This window comes from Apteryx mantelli, chromosome 6 (genome assembly GCF_036417845.1).
Source record: "Apteryx mantelli isolate bAptMan1 chromosome 6, bAptMan1.hap1, whole genome shotgun sequence".
NCBI classification, from domain to species: domain Eukaryota; kingdom Metazoa; phylum Chordata; class Aves; order Apterygiformes; family Apterygidae; genus Apteryx; species Apteryx mantelli.
Genome location: NC_089983.1, coordinates 25425132 through 25440916, shown reverse-complemented (window position 1 = coordinate 25440916; position 15785 = coordinate 25425132). Strand labels below are relative to the sequence as shown.

The 15785-nt window shown below is 56.4% G+C and overlaps 2 protein-coding genes across 2 annotated transcripts; one reads left to right on the top strand and one right to left on the bottom strand.

Annotated features, from left to right (window-relative positions):
* Positions 1–422: 422 nt before the first annotated feature.
* On the bottom strand, positions 423–3557 carry EVX2 (even-skipped homeobox 2). Its single transcript, XM_067298522.1, has 3 exons — positions 3134–3557; positions 1737–1993; positions 423–1079 (listed from the first exon to the last, which is right to left on the bottom strand). Exons 1-3 carry the CDS (start codon positions 3555–3557, stop codon positions 423–425), a joined length of 1338 nt encoding a protein of 445 aa, XP_067154623.1.
* A 7477-nt stretch (positions 3558–11034) lies between these two features.
* HOXD13 (homeobox D13) lies at positions 11035–12786 on the top strand. Its single transcript, XM_013960556.2, has 2 exons — positions 11035–11793; positions 12536–12786. Exons 1-2 carry the CDS (start codon positions 11094–11096, stop codon positions 12784–12786), a joined length of 951 nt encoding a protein of 316 aa, XP_013816010.2. The 5' UTR covers positions 11035–11093.
* The last annotated feature ends 2999 nt before the right edge of the window (positions 12787–15785 follow it).

Here is a 15785-nt window from a genome sequence, read left to right as displayed (position 1 = left end):
CCTTCCCGTTACTGGCCCGTCCGCAGCAGCCTCATTAGCTACCACTTTTCGTACATAAAACACGCGAGACATTTCCCATTTCTTCGAACTCGAACCGAAATCATAGAAAAGCAGACACACACATCCCCTGCTCCGCGGCTGCCCCGCACAGCGCCGCGGCGGCGGGGCGGCGGGCGGCCGGGCCGGGCCGGGCCGGGCCGGCGCGGCAGCGCGGCCGCCTGCGCGGGGGCGCAGCGCGGCCGCGGAGAGCCCGCGCGCCCCGCAGCGTGGGGGTCGGCGCCGAAAGAGAGCGGGAGCGGCCGGGCGGGCCCGGGCCCGGGAGCGGGAGCGGGAGCGGGCCCGGGACCGGCGCGGCATGGCGCGGCGCGGCGCGGCCCCGCCGCAGCGCCCTCGCCGCCGCCCCGAGGGCGCGGGCCGGGCAGTTATCTGGGGAGCGGCGCCTCCTCCCGCTGGTCGGGCGAGGCCACGGCGGCCTTGCCCAGCACGGCGGCCGAGTAGGGCAGGAAGCCGCTCTCGGGGCGCTGCGCGGCCGCCGTGCAGGGGAAGTCGGCGGCGGCGGCGCCCCGCGAGCCCAGCGCCGAGGCCGCCGCCGCCGCCGCCGCCGCCGTCTGGCTGCTGTGGCAGCTGAGGCAGGAGCAGGGCGCCGAGCCGCCCCCCGGCGCCGAGCCCGCCGCCGCCGCCGCCGCCGCTGCCGCCGCCGCCGCCGCCGAGGCGGCCGCGCTGCTGTTGAGGCCGGCGGCGGCGGCGGGCGCCTGGTAGAGGCCGGGGTGGCGGAAGCTGCAGAGCAGCTCCGGGCGCGAGTAGGGGTGCGAGAGGGCGCGGAAGGTGTCCAGCGGGCGGATGGAGGTGGCGAAGGGCGAGGCGGCGGCGCCCGAGGCGGCGGCGGCGGCGGCGGCGGCCGTGACCCCGACGTGCGGGTAGTAGTGGAGCGGGACGTGGGAGTGGAAGGGGTAGGGCAGGCTGCCCGTGGCCGCCGCGTGGGTCATCATGTAGGTGTAGAAGCTGGGGTCGGCCGGGTGGGGCCAGGACATGGCCAGGCGCTGCCGCTTGTCCTTCATGCGCCGGTTCTGGAACCACACCTGCGCGGGACACAAGCACAGCGCGGCCTTAGCGCCGCTCCGCGCCCCGCGCCGCCTCGCCCGCCGCCCCGCCGCCCTCCCTCGGCGCCCGCAGCCCCGCGCCCCAGCGCCGCCACCGCCGCGCCGCTCCCGCACGGAAGCACTGCCGGCGCCGCGGCCCGGGGGCAGCCGCGGAAACGCTCCCCCGCGGCCCGGGGGGGGTCCCTGAGGCCCGAAACAAACGCTCTTCCCTCGAGGCTTCCCCTCTCCCCCCCCCCCCCCACGGAGGAATATTACTTTGTGAATATGACTTTATGGTACTGGCGCGTTCGTCCCTCTGCCTCTGCCTGCCCCCTGCCCTTTTTAATAGCTGCGTTTGTTTTCTCCCCCCTCTACTCTTTAGGAAATATGCTAACGCAATAAAAACTGACAAGGAAAATAAAAAAGCAAATAAAAAGTTTTCGATGCAGAGAAGCAAACAAACGGGGGGAATAATAACAAATAAGGGCCGGTTCCGTGCTATTTAACCGGGAGAGAGGAATCGCCAGGCGGGAACGGGGCAGCGCCGGGCGTTTAGGGCCTCGCGGCCCCGGCGGGCGCCGCTGCCCGCGCTCGCCGCAGCCCCGCTCCTGCCGCGGGGCTCTCCGCTGGCCGCGGAGCGGCGCGGGGGCGGCCTACCTTGATGGTGGTCTCGGGGAGGTTGAGGGCGGCGGCGAGCTCGCAGCGCCGCGGCCGCGACACGTAGTTCTCGCGGTAGAACTCCTTCTCCAGGCGGGCGATCTGCTCGCGGGTGAAGGCGGTGCGGTACCGCCGCACCTGGTCGGCCCCCGAGCCCGAGCCGCCCAGCGCGCTGGTGCTGTGCAGGCCGGCGGCGGCGGAGCCGGCGGCGGCGGCGGCGGCGGCGGTGCTGGGCGCCGGGCTGCTCTCCGCGTAGCCTGCGGAGCGAGCGCACGGCGCTGAAACGCGGCTGCGGCTGCGGTTGCGCGCCTCGCGTCGCGCGGGGCGAGGAGCCGCGTCCTGCACGCCGATAATTAATGCTAGCTGTCATTGTTACAAATTGCTGCTGTTAATAGAATCAATAAAGGGTTTTTTTTGAGTCACTTCATAACCGCATTATTCTAAGTAAATTGGGCATTTTTGGTAATTACAGAATGGCAGCGTCTGGAGCAGGCGAGCCCCAGGAAGAGCAGGGCGAGGGCATGGCCCGGGGCTTGGCGCGGCTCCGCCAGGGCTCGGAGAGCTCTGGGCTCTGCGCTGTTTTTTGCCCCTCCGAGAGTCTGTCTTATTTTCGTTTGAGACGCACGAAATAAGAGCAGCCATAAAGCCAATTTTTTTTCCTCTCGTTACGTCGAGGATTCCTTCCTTTCTTTGGCACATTTGACGAAAAGGCATGCACTGTGGCCCCTAGGAAAACCGCTGCTCACCTGGCTCCCCCTTCCCCAATTATAGCAATAATAACAACAATCGTCCATCAACATTCCCTGCAAAGTGGGAACGAGCCGAGGCTCTTTAAAATCCTCTGTTATAAACAGAGGAAAACTGAACAATGCCCAATTACTGTTAAATGAACACACAATGGCACGTTGCACATACATGGAGAAGGACAAACACAAACAAATACAGACATTTTTCAAGCACTTCTCTCCCTCTCCCTCTCCCTCTCTTATTTAATCCACACACACACATACATATAAAAATAGCTGGAGAGGCACAGATAGCTCTAAGAGCGCGAGAAAAAAAAATAAGGAGAAAGCATTCCTTAAATATAGGTGGGTGGATAATTGTGCCCACATATATTCTGGATATATATATCTACATACCAATGTATTTGGGCATACACATACACACACACACACATCAGCACAGGAGCTATCTGGGCAGTGTATCTCGTCTGTCGTGATAACGCAGTAATCGCAACAATATTTTACAGCCTCGAGCTCTCTCTGCAGAGGAGAGAGTGCTGTTTCCAGAAGCGAGCAACTTTGGTGGTGGCGGTGGTGGTGGGTTTGTTTTGTTTTTTTAAATCCAATTTGTAAAGTGCAGGGCTTAGATGGAGATGATAAACGAAGAGTTACCTTTGTTATTGTTTTCCTTCAGCTGGGAGGAAGTCAGGCTGGCTGGGGAGCGGAGTGCGGAGCAGCCCACCTCCACATCACTGTTCATATCTGCCTCTTGAGCAACTTCTGAATAAAGGCTAATTTTCTTCCTGCTTTCCGACGAAGGGATTTCGGACGAGACGGTGCTTTCACTGCTCGGATGTTGAAGATTGAATAAAGTGTCTATTTCAAATTTGCCTTTGGCAGAGATGTCCCCTATAGCGCTATGCAGAGAGGCGGAAGTTAGTCTCGGGCTGAGGCGACCACTGTGTTGAGAATTTTCAAGGGCCTCCAGCACCGCATTTCCAGCTGAGTCTGACAAATTCGAGAGCCTTTTGCCAGCTGTAGGGCTGTGTAGCCCTCTCTCCATCAGGATCATCTCTTTTCTTATTCTTTCCATCATCTCAGCTTTATAAAAAATGTCAAAGTTGCAGGGCTGGTCCTGTACTAATGATGAGCTGCAGCAGGGGCTAATTCACATTCAGCCCGGCAAGTGTCTCTAAATATTATTATCTCTTTTTGAGGGAGGCGTAAAAATTGTGGGATGCCAAAGCGAGGGAATGACTGGTCAAAATGACCCATACATCCTTTCTAGCCCGAAATGTCATTCATCAAAAAGTAGTGCTCGTCATTAAGGTACGAATGACGCTGTTCGAATAATCATTTATTGTAACAGGTTTATAAGCAAATAAATACAAGCTCCTGTCAGTGGATAATGAAGGCGGCTTCTGAGCAGACAAATATATCCAGGTGGAAAGAAAGAAAGACAAGAAGTGAGGAATAAAGCTCTTGTCCTTAGCTTGATCAGATCCTGCTTGAATTGCTCTGGGGTTTGGCCTCTGGGGTGAAATTGACAGTCTGATTAATAAAATGAGCTGTGCAACATTTCCCCCTTCATTTAGGTGCATCATTATGCTCTGATTTTTGTTTTGTTGCCTTTTAGGTCCTAATGATGCAGCTTCTTTCTCATTTGTCCTCGGACAGAACTACATGCTAAATATTAGATAATGCTTTTCTTTATTATTATTTCGGAGGCAGATTTTAGATCAGAACGAGAGGAAACGTTGGAAGAAGCCCGACGGACAGAGAATCTCCTGCCGCTGACATCTATTTACTTTTCCCTCCCAGTTTCTGACTGCATTAGTACTTTTATTTAAGAATTATTCTAGCACCTCATACACACATCCTCGCACGAGCAAACCTTATACTGAGACTTTGTAAGTACTGCTGCTGCCGGCACACACCGATTTAAGTGTACGTACAGCAGTTGCCTAGAAATGGGAATATTTACTATAATCCCTGTTTTCTAATATATTTTCTTTGCTGCGTCCTTAAAAACGATCTCCTTTAGGCTTTCTATAACCCTGCTTATCGAGGAAGCTAGCCGACGATTTTTCTCCCCTTTGAGACAATACTCGCTGTTGTACGGTATGATAGGTGCGGGGGGGGGGGTGAAATAACCGAAGGACATTAAATGCATTCGTGATTTAAAACACTCCGCAGTCGTGTCATTTCATTCTCGAGGCAGGTTTCTTCACAGCCCTTTACTTTTCCCCTCCCCACCGCCAAGAAATTCTACACATTTAAAAATTAAAAATACTAAAATGATACGGGTTTATTGTCTACAGGCATCAAACTAGCAGAGACATATCATCTTTAGCACCCTATTTCCAAAGTTACCTGTGGCTCAGTTAGCTCATCCCTCCGCTCTTTTCCGGGTGGTGAGGAGCACAGCGTCTCTCGCACGCTGCAAGGGACACGGGCTACCACGCTCAGCAGACGTGGCAGTCGGAAAGTCTCCCTTCAGTGCAAACTTTGCTAGTAATAATGACGCTGATGGCAACCATTTAAACGAAGATAAATCCTTTGTCGTTAGCATCTCTGGAGCACTCTTCAGTAGCTTCCCAACCTTTATTCTCGCCGTGATTTTTTTTCACCCACATAATCTTTAATTTTTAGGCACTGAGATTCTGAGTTTGGTCGCCCGGAGAAACAACCTAGTGTTTCCTGTGATTAAACGTGGGTTTGGTTTTTTTGCGAGGAGAGCTGTTCCTGCTAATGTTAAAGTCACACACCTCTCCTAAGTTCTTGTGCTCTTGCGCATGATTCATAGCTCGAAAATGGGATACTTGTCAGATTTTTTTTTTTAATAACGTGTTAAAGTCTACTTAAACATTCCATGAAATATTTAGGAAACATTCTAGGCGCTGTTCGCAAAATCCAGCCTTCCATTAATGAGCGTTTTATGTCAGCCCTTTGAAATGTGAATTTAGACTGCAGTGTGGTGTCCTGCGTTTTACAGCCCCAAAGCCAGACAAAAGTAAATATCAACTTTTCATTGCCCGCGGGCGCGGCGGCGGCGCGGAGCGCGGCGGCCCCTCGGGGCGCACCCCGGGGCCCGCTCGCCCCGGGCGGCCGCCCCGCCGCCGCCCCCGGGCACCGGGCACCGGGCACCGGGCACCGGGCACCGGCCCCTGCCCCGGCCCTGGCCGCTGCCCCGGCCCCGGCGCGGCGGGGCGGCGGCGTTACCTGGAGCCGGCCCCCGGCTCGCTTTGGCCCGGCGGCCCCGGGAGCCCAGGCACGGCCGGCGGCGGGGGCGGCGGGGGCGGCGGGGCCGGGGGCGGCCGGCAGCGCGGGCGGCTGTCGGGGATCGCCCGCCTGCGCCGGGCGGCCGAGCGAGGCCGGCGGGGCCGGGCGGAGGAGCGGAAGTCTGCGGGCAGGTTTATTGCTGTCGTTTGGCGCCCTCGTCTGTTTTCTTAAATGCTGTAAAGGGGCTCGCATCTTTCCCCCTGCTTTCTCGAAAACCGCAGCTAAGATACCACATCTCCAACGCACTCATGTGTGCACACAACCAAATCTGACATAACTTTATCCTCCACAAATATTACTGCACCACTAAAAAGGAGGGAGCACCTTTTATGTTATTCAGTGCGGACGAAACAGACTGTATGAAAAGTCTCAATGTGAGAAAAACAAGTTACACGCAAGCGCGGCTGCGAGTGATCTTTATTAGTGTTATTTTATATTTTGCACCCTTTAAAAATACTGATACCTTAGTTTATGTACAATGTATTTTAAAATATAGCTACATTCATATGCAAAGGAAATTGCATGCCATAAGAAATATTATTAATCTTCCAGTAAGTAGATATTAGGTAACAAAACCATTCCACGCAGTGCAGTTATTCATTCCACCCCAAAACGTCAACCCACTAATAAACTAGTCATCTGATAGTTATGTCCCCAGCAGACCAGATCATTTACCACACCGATGTTTGTAGTTTTTCAGAAACAATGTCTCAGCCTAAAAAACTTTCAGCAGATGTTTACAGTTTTTCAAAAACAGTAATAGCTCAGCCTAAAGAACTTCGGCATTAGTGTGACAGTAGCAGGCAAATGGAGAGGAAGTTACAGAGACCGACAAAATATACGAGGTTTTGTTAGACGCTGTTTGCTCAGTTGTTCTTATACCTTTAAATAGCTGCTTAGGCCTACGGCCAAACTGTTTTTTGTTTTTACCTTGAAGTAAAAATACATGACCCTTGTTACTCAGGGCATCAAAGAATATTTCAATACTCGTTTATTAGATCTTAGCCGGGAAAAAGTTCACATATCTTAATTGGAATTAAGATATCAAATCAATTAAACAGTATCTCCGCCAGCTCTTAGCCAGTGAAAGCGTACTTGGGAATACGAGCATGACCATCGGCTTCCTCCTCCTCGGCGGGAGCCGCGAGGCACAGCGCAAAGAGGGCCGCGGCGCAGCGCCGGCGGGGCATCCGCAGGGGCGCAGTGTGGCCCGGAGCGGGGCCGGAGGCGCCCTGCGCGGCGCTGCCTGCGCGGGAGGTGCCGGCAGCCCCAGGCCTGCGGAGGCAAAGGCCCTTCCTTCAGCCTGCCCCGTGCCAGGGGCGCGGAGAGGGGCGCAGCGGGACCCGGGGCGCCGCTGCCTGCGGCGCGGCTCCGCGGCGCGGCTCCGCGGGGGCGAGCGCCCCGCCGCGCCCACCGCCCGTGCCGCGCCCGCGGCGCCACCTGGCGGCGCGCCGGCGGCACTGCGCCCCCGCGGAGCCGCGCGCCGGGCGCCGCGCGCTCCCGCGCTCCCCTCCGCGCCTGCCGCCGCCGGAGCCATTTGTCGGTGTGTCCACAGGCCGGTGCTGCGCGCCGCGCGGCCGCGCTCAGGGCACGCAGCCTGCGCTGCGCTGCGCCGCGCCGCGCTGCGCTGCGCCGCGCTGCGCTGCGCCGCCGAGCCCGGCTCTTTTCCTCGCCTCGCCTCGTCCCGCCTGGGCGTCTGCCCCCGGGTCGTATTCGCATCGTCCTTGCAGCGTCCGACGGAGAAAACGAGGGAGGAAACGAATCCAGCGTGTCCCCGAGTCACACGAGCTTCTAAAAAACATTCCTACCCAAAATACACACAGCTGAGTTCCAGCGAGCGCTCACGTCGCGGGGCTAATGATTGCATGATGTCTTTTGCGGCCGGCTTTGTAACAAACAGTTTTTAACTTCAGCGATAAAGCAGAACGCTAGTCGGGAAGGTTTGGGGCCAATATTCCGTTGTAGCTCGCGGCAGCGGCAGGCCGGCGGGCTCGTCCCGTGCCGCGGGCCCTGAGCTCTCCGCACCGGTTCAGAGCCGGAGGTGGGGGCAGAGCGTGGCCGGCACCGGCTGGTGACCCGCAAGCTCAAGTTCAACACCCTCATCTGCTCCAAGCCCGTAAGCACTTTATGGAGGGCAAGCAGGGAGTCCCGAGTAAACTCTTTCGTACTTGAAATTGATTTTTTAAGGCTGAAATAAATAAAGAGAAGAAAAGGCGTGACACAGTTTTGGAGAAAAACTACTTTAACAATTATCCCCGTGTTGCTGTTAAATCTTTTCATTATCGTAATAGGCTACTTTAAAGGGGAAGAAAAAAAAGAAACCTGTTCTGTTTTGCTATTGAAACCTCACACAGGTTAAAACTTAACAACAGAATGTGATGAGCACGGGGAAAAGTTTGGGGGAAATACTAATCAATTGTTTTCCTCTGTCGTTTGCATTACCCATTGGTCTTGGACAACTATAATATTTTCCTGCAGCAAACATTAACAATGGAGGAGGAAGAGAAGTAACTTCCTAAAGATACAGTTACCAACGGCAAATTCTGGCAAGGAAGGTGGTGAAAACTGGATTGTTTTTCCTGGGAGAGAACAGGCGCAGGGCAGACAGCAATTATTAAAAGCCTGTGCTAAAAGCCTGAGTAGACTCCTCACTCGGTTAGATCATAGCAAATATATTTGAGGAAATGAGATAATTTTTGTTTAAAAAAAGATCATTTTTTTCGGGCGGGGGAGAACACAGTAACTTTCTGCAACGATGCTGTCTAGCTCGTGTATTATATAGATCCCCGTGCAATGCATAAATGGAAAAGGTAACGCAGCTCCGCGGAGCGCGGGACACCCGCGGCCCCGCGCGGGGGCAAGGAAAGGATCCCCCACCGCGGAGGCGCAGCAGACGCCCACGGCCCCGCGGAGCGCCTCTCCCACGAGAGCTAATGCGAGGAGCGAGGCCGCGCGGAAAGCGCGCCCGGCCCGCACCCGCGGTGCCCTGCCCGCCGCGGACCGCGGCCGCGCGGGGACGGGGCGGACGCGCCAGGGACCGACCACGGCCCATGAGCTCATTATTTTTATTCGCGTGCATAATATCGTGTCGTGCGAGGCAGTGCTGCTTTCTACACCCTCCGCGAAACGGCTCGTGGTTGCACTGGAACTGGCGGTGCAAACCCGCCCAGGACACGGCTTTCCCGGGCACCGAGGAGCTCTCGCCGGGGCAGAGGTCTCAGCAGGGCTGGGGACGTCGCCGGGCGTCGGGGCGACCGCATCGTGGTTTACTTTGATGTAACGGAGCTCAAACAGCTCTGAAACGCCGTGCTTTAGGTGTTCCCTTCTCACAGCGGCCTTTTTAAAAATGTTGCGTCGGGAGAGAAAATTTCGTCGCATTTATTGGAAGAAGGAACACAAAGGAAGATGAGAACGCAAATGGAAAGACGTCCAGAAAAATAAAGTCTATCGTTTCTTAGGACTTCATGATGTTAGCAGTGTTTTCACTGGGAAGCTGAGTGCAGACACATAAAAGGATGAGAAATTTGTGCCTCGGCAAACAGTCTTCCTGATTGTGTAGGGGTTTATGTCTTGAGAATAAATACCGATTCGGCTTTAACTCAGTAAAATACGTAATCACGTCTGGCTCACTTATTCTACTTTTAGCTGATTATGAAAGATTAATAGCAATTAAGTGGTTAGAGCTAATGAACGTGAACTTGTGTTTGCCATCCGGTTGTTGCTGCGATTACTGGCACCAGTTTGTCATTCCTCACCCCGCTTCCAGAAACTGCCGAAGATTATTAGACCGGCTGCAAAGCACAGTTCAGAGACTGGCGATTACTGCAAGACTTTTTGCTTGCTCGATCAGCCCCTTCGAGTCCCCCGCAGCAGAAAACAGGCCGGGTAGGGCTCAGCCGCCCCCGACCGCGGGTGCCCGGGGTTGTTTGGAAAGGGCACTCCCAAACCAGAAATCCTATCAGCGATGAGTTTCCCCTCCACAGCGTCTCCCTTTCTCCTCTTGTTTGACTGCATCTCTGTCAGGAAAGTAAACACGGCTCGAGCTACCTTCTTTTCAGAAAACAGGCGGAATTTCCCTTCCCTTTCCTGGGGCGAAGCCGCCTTTCCCAGCAACTTGTTGCCCTCAGAGCCCACGAGGGAGCTCGTTGCATGGGCGCAGCAGGCAGCCGCGGAGCGAGGGGACCCGGCCCGCGGGCCAGGGCCGGGGCTGCGGCTCCCCTGTGCACCTCGCTACATTTCAAGCTCTTTGCGCTCCTGCAGCTTCCAGCTTGGCTCAGCAGGAGAGACGAGCGAGGCGACAGAAGGATTTGCCACAGTCTGGGAAAGTTACCCCCAGAACAGCCGTCAGAATAAGCAAGCGCTGCGTTTTAACCAGGATGCCTTACCACGCCGTGAACTGACACTGCAAGGGAAGAAAAGCCGCCTATAATGAGTGCCAGGGTCAGCATCCTGCGCAGCGCACAGCTCCGCTGCGCGTCTGCGGCTGGCGGCAACTGGGGCGGGTGGGGGCCAGGGGGTCTCGCACGGTCCCAGAGCTGAGCGGGCCCAAGGGGACATGCGGGTGGGAGCCCTCGGCGCCTGCAGCAAAGCCCCATCTCGTTCACACACGGGAGGGGAGGTGCAGAGCCTGGGGCAAGTTCCCCCTCCCGGCTCCTCCGTGAGGGCAGCCACAACAACGGGCTGGGGAGGGTCTCGCAGGGGAGGCGGCCGAGGGAGGCCGGCGGAGGGCGAGGTGGGGAAGGGGGGGAAACCTTGCTAGCCGCATCCCCCTCCCGCGGGCGCTGCCGGGGACGGGACAGTGAGGGTCGCCGGGCTGCGGGGACATCCCCGCGGGGAGAGCGCGGAGCGGCGCGGATGAGCCGCGCACGCACGCCCGTCGCTTCAAAAGGGCCGGCGGAGGGCCCCGGCGCAGCTCGCCGGGGCCCTCCGCCGGCCCTTTTGAAGCGACGGGCGGGCGGGTGGGGGGAGAGAGCGGCGGGGGCGAGGCTGCCCGGAGGGCACCGGCGCCGCCGCCCAGCTCCGCGCGGCGCGCACTTCCCCAGCGCCGGGGCCGCGGCGGGGCGGGAGCGCGGCGGCGGGGGGGGGGGGGGGGCGGGGGGGGGGCGACGGTGCGGGCCGGGGGCTGCGAGCGCAGGGGGCAGTGCGGGCGGCGGGAGGGTCACATGCTCCGACGGCAGCCTATGAGCAGCCCCCCGGGCTCCGGCAAACTAATCTGGAGCCGGCCGCCCCCACCCCGGTCCCCCCTCCCAACCTGGAGTTCGTTTTTATAAACGTACCGCCAGGATCCAACCTGTTGGAGGCAAATAACAATTTGCACCATGCCCAGCCCGGGACCGCGCCGCCGCCCGCGATGTGCAAGGCCATGAGCAAAGCAGCGAGCTGGGAGATGGACGGACTGCGCGGCGACAGCAGCGGCGGCGGCGGCGGCGGCGGCGGCGCCCCCGGGCAGTGCCGTAATTTTCTCTCCTCGCCCGTCTTCGGGGCGGCGCACACGGGCCGCGCGGCCGCCGCCGCCGCCGCCGCCGCCGCCGCCGCCTCGGGGTTTGGCTACGGCGGCGGCGCGGAGCGCGCGGGGGCGGCGCGGCCCGACCCCCCGGCCAAGGACTGCCCGGGCCCCGCCGCGCCGCCGGCCGCCCCCGCGCTCGGCTACGGGTATCACTTTGGCAACGGATATTATAGCTGCAGGATGTCCCACGGGGTTGGGATCCAGCAGAACGCCCTGAAGTCTCCCCCCCATGCCTCCATTGGCGGCTTTCCCGTGGAAAAGTACATGGACGTCTCCAGTCTGACCAGCACGAGTGTCCCCGCCAATGAAGTCTCCTCCCGGGCGAAGGAAGTGTCCTTTTACCAGGGCTACACAACCCCCTACCAGCACGTTCCGGGGTACATAGACATGGTCTCAACGTTTGGCTCTGGGGAACCGAGACACGAAACATACATATCAATGGAGGGCTATCAGTCCTGGACTCTGGCTAATGGCTGGAATAGTCAGGTTTACTGTGCTAAAGATCAGACACAGAGCTCACACTTTTGGAAATCGTCCTTTCCAGGTACGAGAGGGAGAAAAGCGGTCTGAGCGGACCCCCCGCACCTCGGCCCGCCCGCCCCCCCCGCGCCGCAGGAGCGGCCTGGCGAGGCGGCCGCGCTGCACAAGCACGCACAGAGCGGGGGGGCGGCGGATTTTTCCTTCCCCCCCAGCCGCCCCCGAGGAAACCTCACTTTGCGCTTTCCGCCCCGCGGGACAGATCCCAGAGCCCGGCCCGGGCCCTGGATCCCCGTCTTCCTGGCGGCGGGGGCTATATCGGGCTCCTTCTTCTGTTGCTTTTAGCGGTGCCTCGGGTTGTATTTACGTTTGCAGTTTGCAGGACGATGGCTTGAAGGCTTGCGATTCTCTGCTCTTCAGGCTGAGGATTGACCCAGCCCCAGAGCACTTAGGAGACTGCGAGGAGTGAGGGCACACTGGCACAAACCACATGCAAACAAACCGGGGAAACGCGCACCAAAGCGATCTCTGTGCGTGCTCTGCCAGGAGCGACCTGCTCTCGCCCCCAAGCCAATGCCCTCGCCGTCCTGCACGCTCGCTAGAGATGCATGCCTGAAAAGTGATGACAGTCCATCAAGGTTTTGCTGCTTTACTAACGTGCAAATAATGTGGCAGTGTAAATAATAATAAACTGTAAACAACCTGGCATTATTTATTTGCCCGTGAAAACCAGTGCCCAAAAAGTATCAGTTAAGCTTTAAACGCTTGTAATAAAATTCTAATTTTTCGCATAATGTCTTTTACAATAGGGGATGTTGCACTAAACCAGCCAGATATGTGTGTCTACCGGCGTGGGAGAAAGAAGCGAGTGCCGTACACAAAACTGCAACTTAAAGAACTCGAGAATGAATATGCCATTAACAAGTTCATTAACAAGGACAAGAGGCGAAGGATATCCGCAGCCACAAATCTGTCTGAGAGACAAGTTACCATTTGGTTTCAGAACAGGAGGGTGAAGGATAAGAAAATAGTCTCGAAACTGAAAGACAATGTATCTTGATCTATTGGTTGCGGACAGTGATGGATATATAAACTCAATTTACGACCAGCTAAAGACTTTTGGAAAGACTTGAAAATATATTTAATTTTTTTTTCCTTCCAGAGGTGGCGAAATTTTGTGACTTGTTTTTCATGAAAGTCAGCGTTTTTCTCTCAGTCGAAGGGAGTGCTGGCAAATCTTGACTTATAGTTCTGTTTCTTCCTTTTTAAAATAATAATAATAATAATAATAATATTTTCTGTTTTTCACTCTAGGCCAGTATAAACGAATTTAAATATGTTGAACGGTTACAGATATAATTTTCTTAAATGCTTAACTCTTTGGGGGTTTTTTTCTGTACATTTTTCTCCGAACAACAGCCAGTGACAAAAAGTGTCAGTTTTGATTTGGTATCGTAAACTTCAAAATATGCCAAGTGAAAAAAAATAGCAATCAGAAAACACGAGAAAGCCGGATTCTGGACCCATGGCAGCACCCAGCTCCTTCCAAAATCCGTGGAGCCCACCGGGATCCGAAGCGAAGTGCGAAATGCGCGGAGGGGTAATGTGTGCAGTCGGATTTTTAATTCCTTTTTTTCGAGGAAGGATATATTCCGAGCAGAATTCCAGATAATTCCCGATGGCGTTTTATGCTGTGATTTCGTTTTCGGCCGAAGGATTTTGTGTTCCCCACTTGAAAAATACGCAGCATGTGGGTAGGAAGGAGCCTTTCTGGGAGCCCGGGCAGGGCTGTCCCGGGGCGGCGACGCGGCCCGGCAGCGCGGCCCCGGCGCAGGCAGGAGCGCGGCGCGGCCCCGGCCCTCGCCCCGGGCGGCACCGGCCCCGGCACCGGCACCGGCCCCGGCACCGGGCGGCCGCGCGGGCAGAGCCGGGCTGCAGGCCCGGGAGCGGCTCTCTGCAAAGACGGGGGTACAAACAACGCGTATGTTGTACAAAATGTTGGTTACTCGATAGCCTGCTTGTCCGAACAAGCACAAGGCTCTTCTCCTTCCTCCTATCACGGCGTTTAAAAAACTTTCTGGGTGGAGAAGTAAAGTTCACTGCTAACTTTTAAATTAAAAAAAATAAACGGGTGTTAATGACAGAAGCAATAAATGATGAATTTCAAAAGATGCCGTAATTTATATAGGCTGAAAAGTCTAGGATTGTGTTGATTTTTGTTATTTTAAACCTAGTGTGCATGTTATGATATACACAGGGTGATCTGGATCAGACAACTACTAGGAGAGAGAAGCGATATCCTCTCTGTTAATGTGCCTCGTCTAATTATGAAAATGTGTGTGCTCCTGACTAGTATTATTTATTATAATATCCTATTGCTCTAAACACTTTGATTACCAATGTATGTGGGTAAGACATACACCAAGATTATTCTTCCATAAACCATATCTTTTTCCTTTCCTGTCTTAAAGTCTGCTTTTATTTTACATTGTGTTGGAAATACGGGCTGAACTTCCAAGCTGTTAATGATGTTGCCAAATTGTTCCTGAAACGTCTTTAATAAAACGATTTCTTTTCGATATGCACATATATAAGTATATATATATATAAAGAGGAAGAAATTCGCCTTCTTTTCGCAGCAGGGCGCTTCGTGGCTCAGGTTTGCCTGGGACCTGTGCAGGGCCGCTTGCAGGGCGCGGTTCTTCGGAAAGCAGAGGCAGATGAGATTGAAGAAAGCCGTATCCGAGATGCCCTTTGCTAGGGAAGGTTTCGCTCGGAAGAGGTGCCCGGACAGGGAGGCGGGGGGAGGCTGGCTCTCTTCTCCCCCGTGGGCCCGGCGTTGCCTTCAGGGGCCGCCCGGCGTCCCGCTGCCCCCCGGCGCCGCTCCGGGACCCGCCCCGTGTCAGCGCGGGTGTCCGCGGCCCCGCTGCGGCCCCGGGCGGCGGCAGCGGCGACAGCGGCGGCAGCCGCGGCAGCGGCGGCCCCGGCCCCGGGCTTGCTTCGCAGAGCGGCTTGATCCGCCGGGGAGTGAGTGATCTTCCGCCGCCTCCTCCCTCGTCCTTCCCCTTTCTCTTCCGCTTGAATATCCACAGCTTGTGTGACGCTTATTCTCCCAGAATCAACGAAAAAAAATCCTATCGGGAACGGTCCGGGTTTTGTTTGATTTGGGGAAAATAAGACGGCTAAATGTAAGTACCTGGAAGAGCCCTCTCTGATGACCTAACCTTGTTTTCACCGAATGTTTTAAATTCTTCTATTCTTCCATTAGCACCCCCCCCAGCCAGAAACACCCCCAGTTTGGTCCTCCTAATTCTCGGGAATGTTTTCCTCCCAGCGTATTTCCCCTTAAAAATGAAGCCCTGGCACGGTCAGCGCTGTTATGTTACACGTCCGCAGAGCCGTCGCGGGTTGTACCCTTCCTCTTTCCAGGCTTAACCTTTGGCTTTGGCGGTGTCCGGACTCTCAGAAGACGCAGGCTTTGCCATAACCAAAACTCCCTTCCCAGGGCAGGACGAAACCCGAACTGACTGGCAAATCGGTACCATATGGAGAGGAGCCGCCTTTTAATTTTCTAACAGCGTGCAGAAACATAAGGAAAGCAGCACCTACGGTCAGAAAGAAGGCGAGGCAAATGCTGCCGCTGCGTGGGGGAGATAAATCCCTCTACTACCTTTGTAAATTAAACCTGTTTTCTAGCCGGAGCAGGGGCCTTTACAAGCATTACTTAACTCCCCCCGCCTCGTGTACAGCCGTGAGAGCGGGGCGCACGGACCCCGCCGGGGAGGCCGTGCCCGCGGGGCGCGCTGGGCGCTCGGCCCCGCGCTCCGCGCTCCGCGCTGCCTGCCCGCGGGCGCGGCCGGGGGTACCGCAGCCACCGCGCTGCCTCCCGCTGCTGCTGCTGCAGCTGGTCCCAGCCATCCGTGATTAGAGAAAAGGCATCATGATGCGGCTGAGACGCAGCGCGGATTATTACACATAATTATTATGTGCCTCGGCAAACGGAACTGCAAATCCGCGGTGACACAACGATGCACTGCAGGCAGCCAGCTCGCCTGCCCC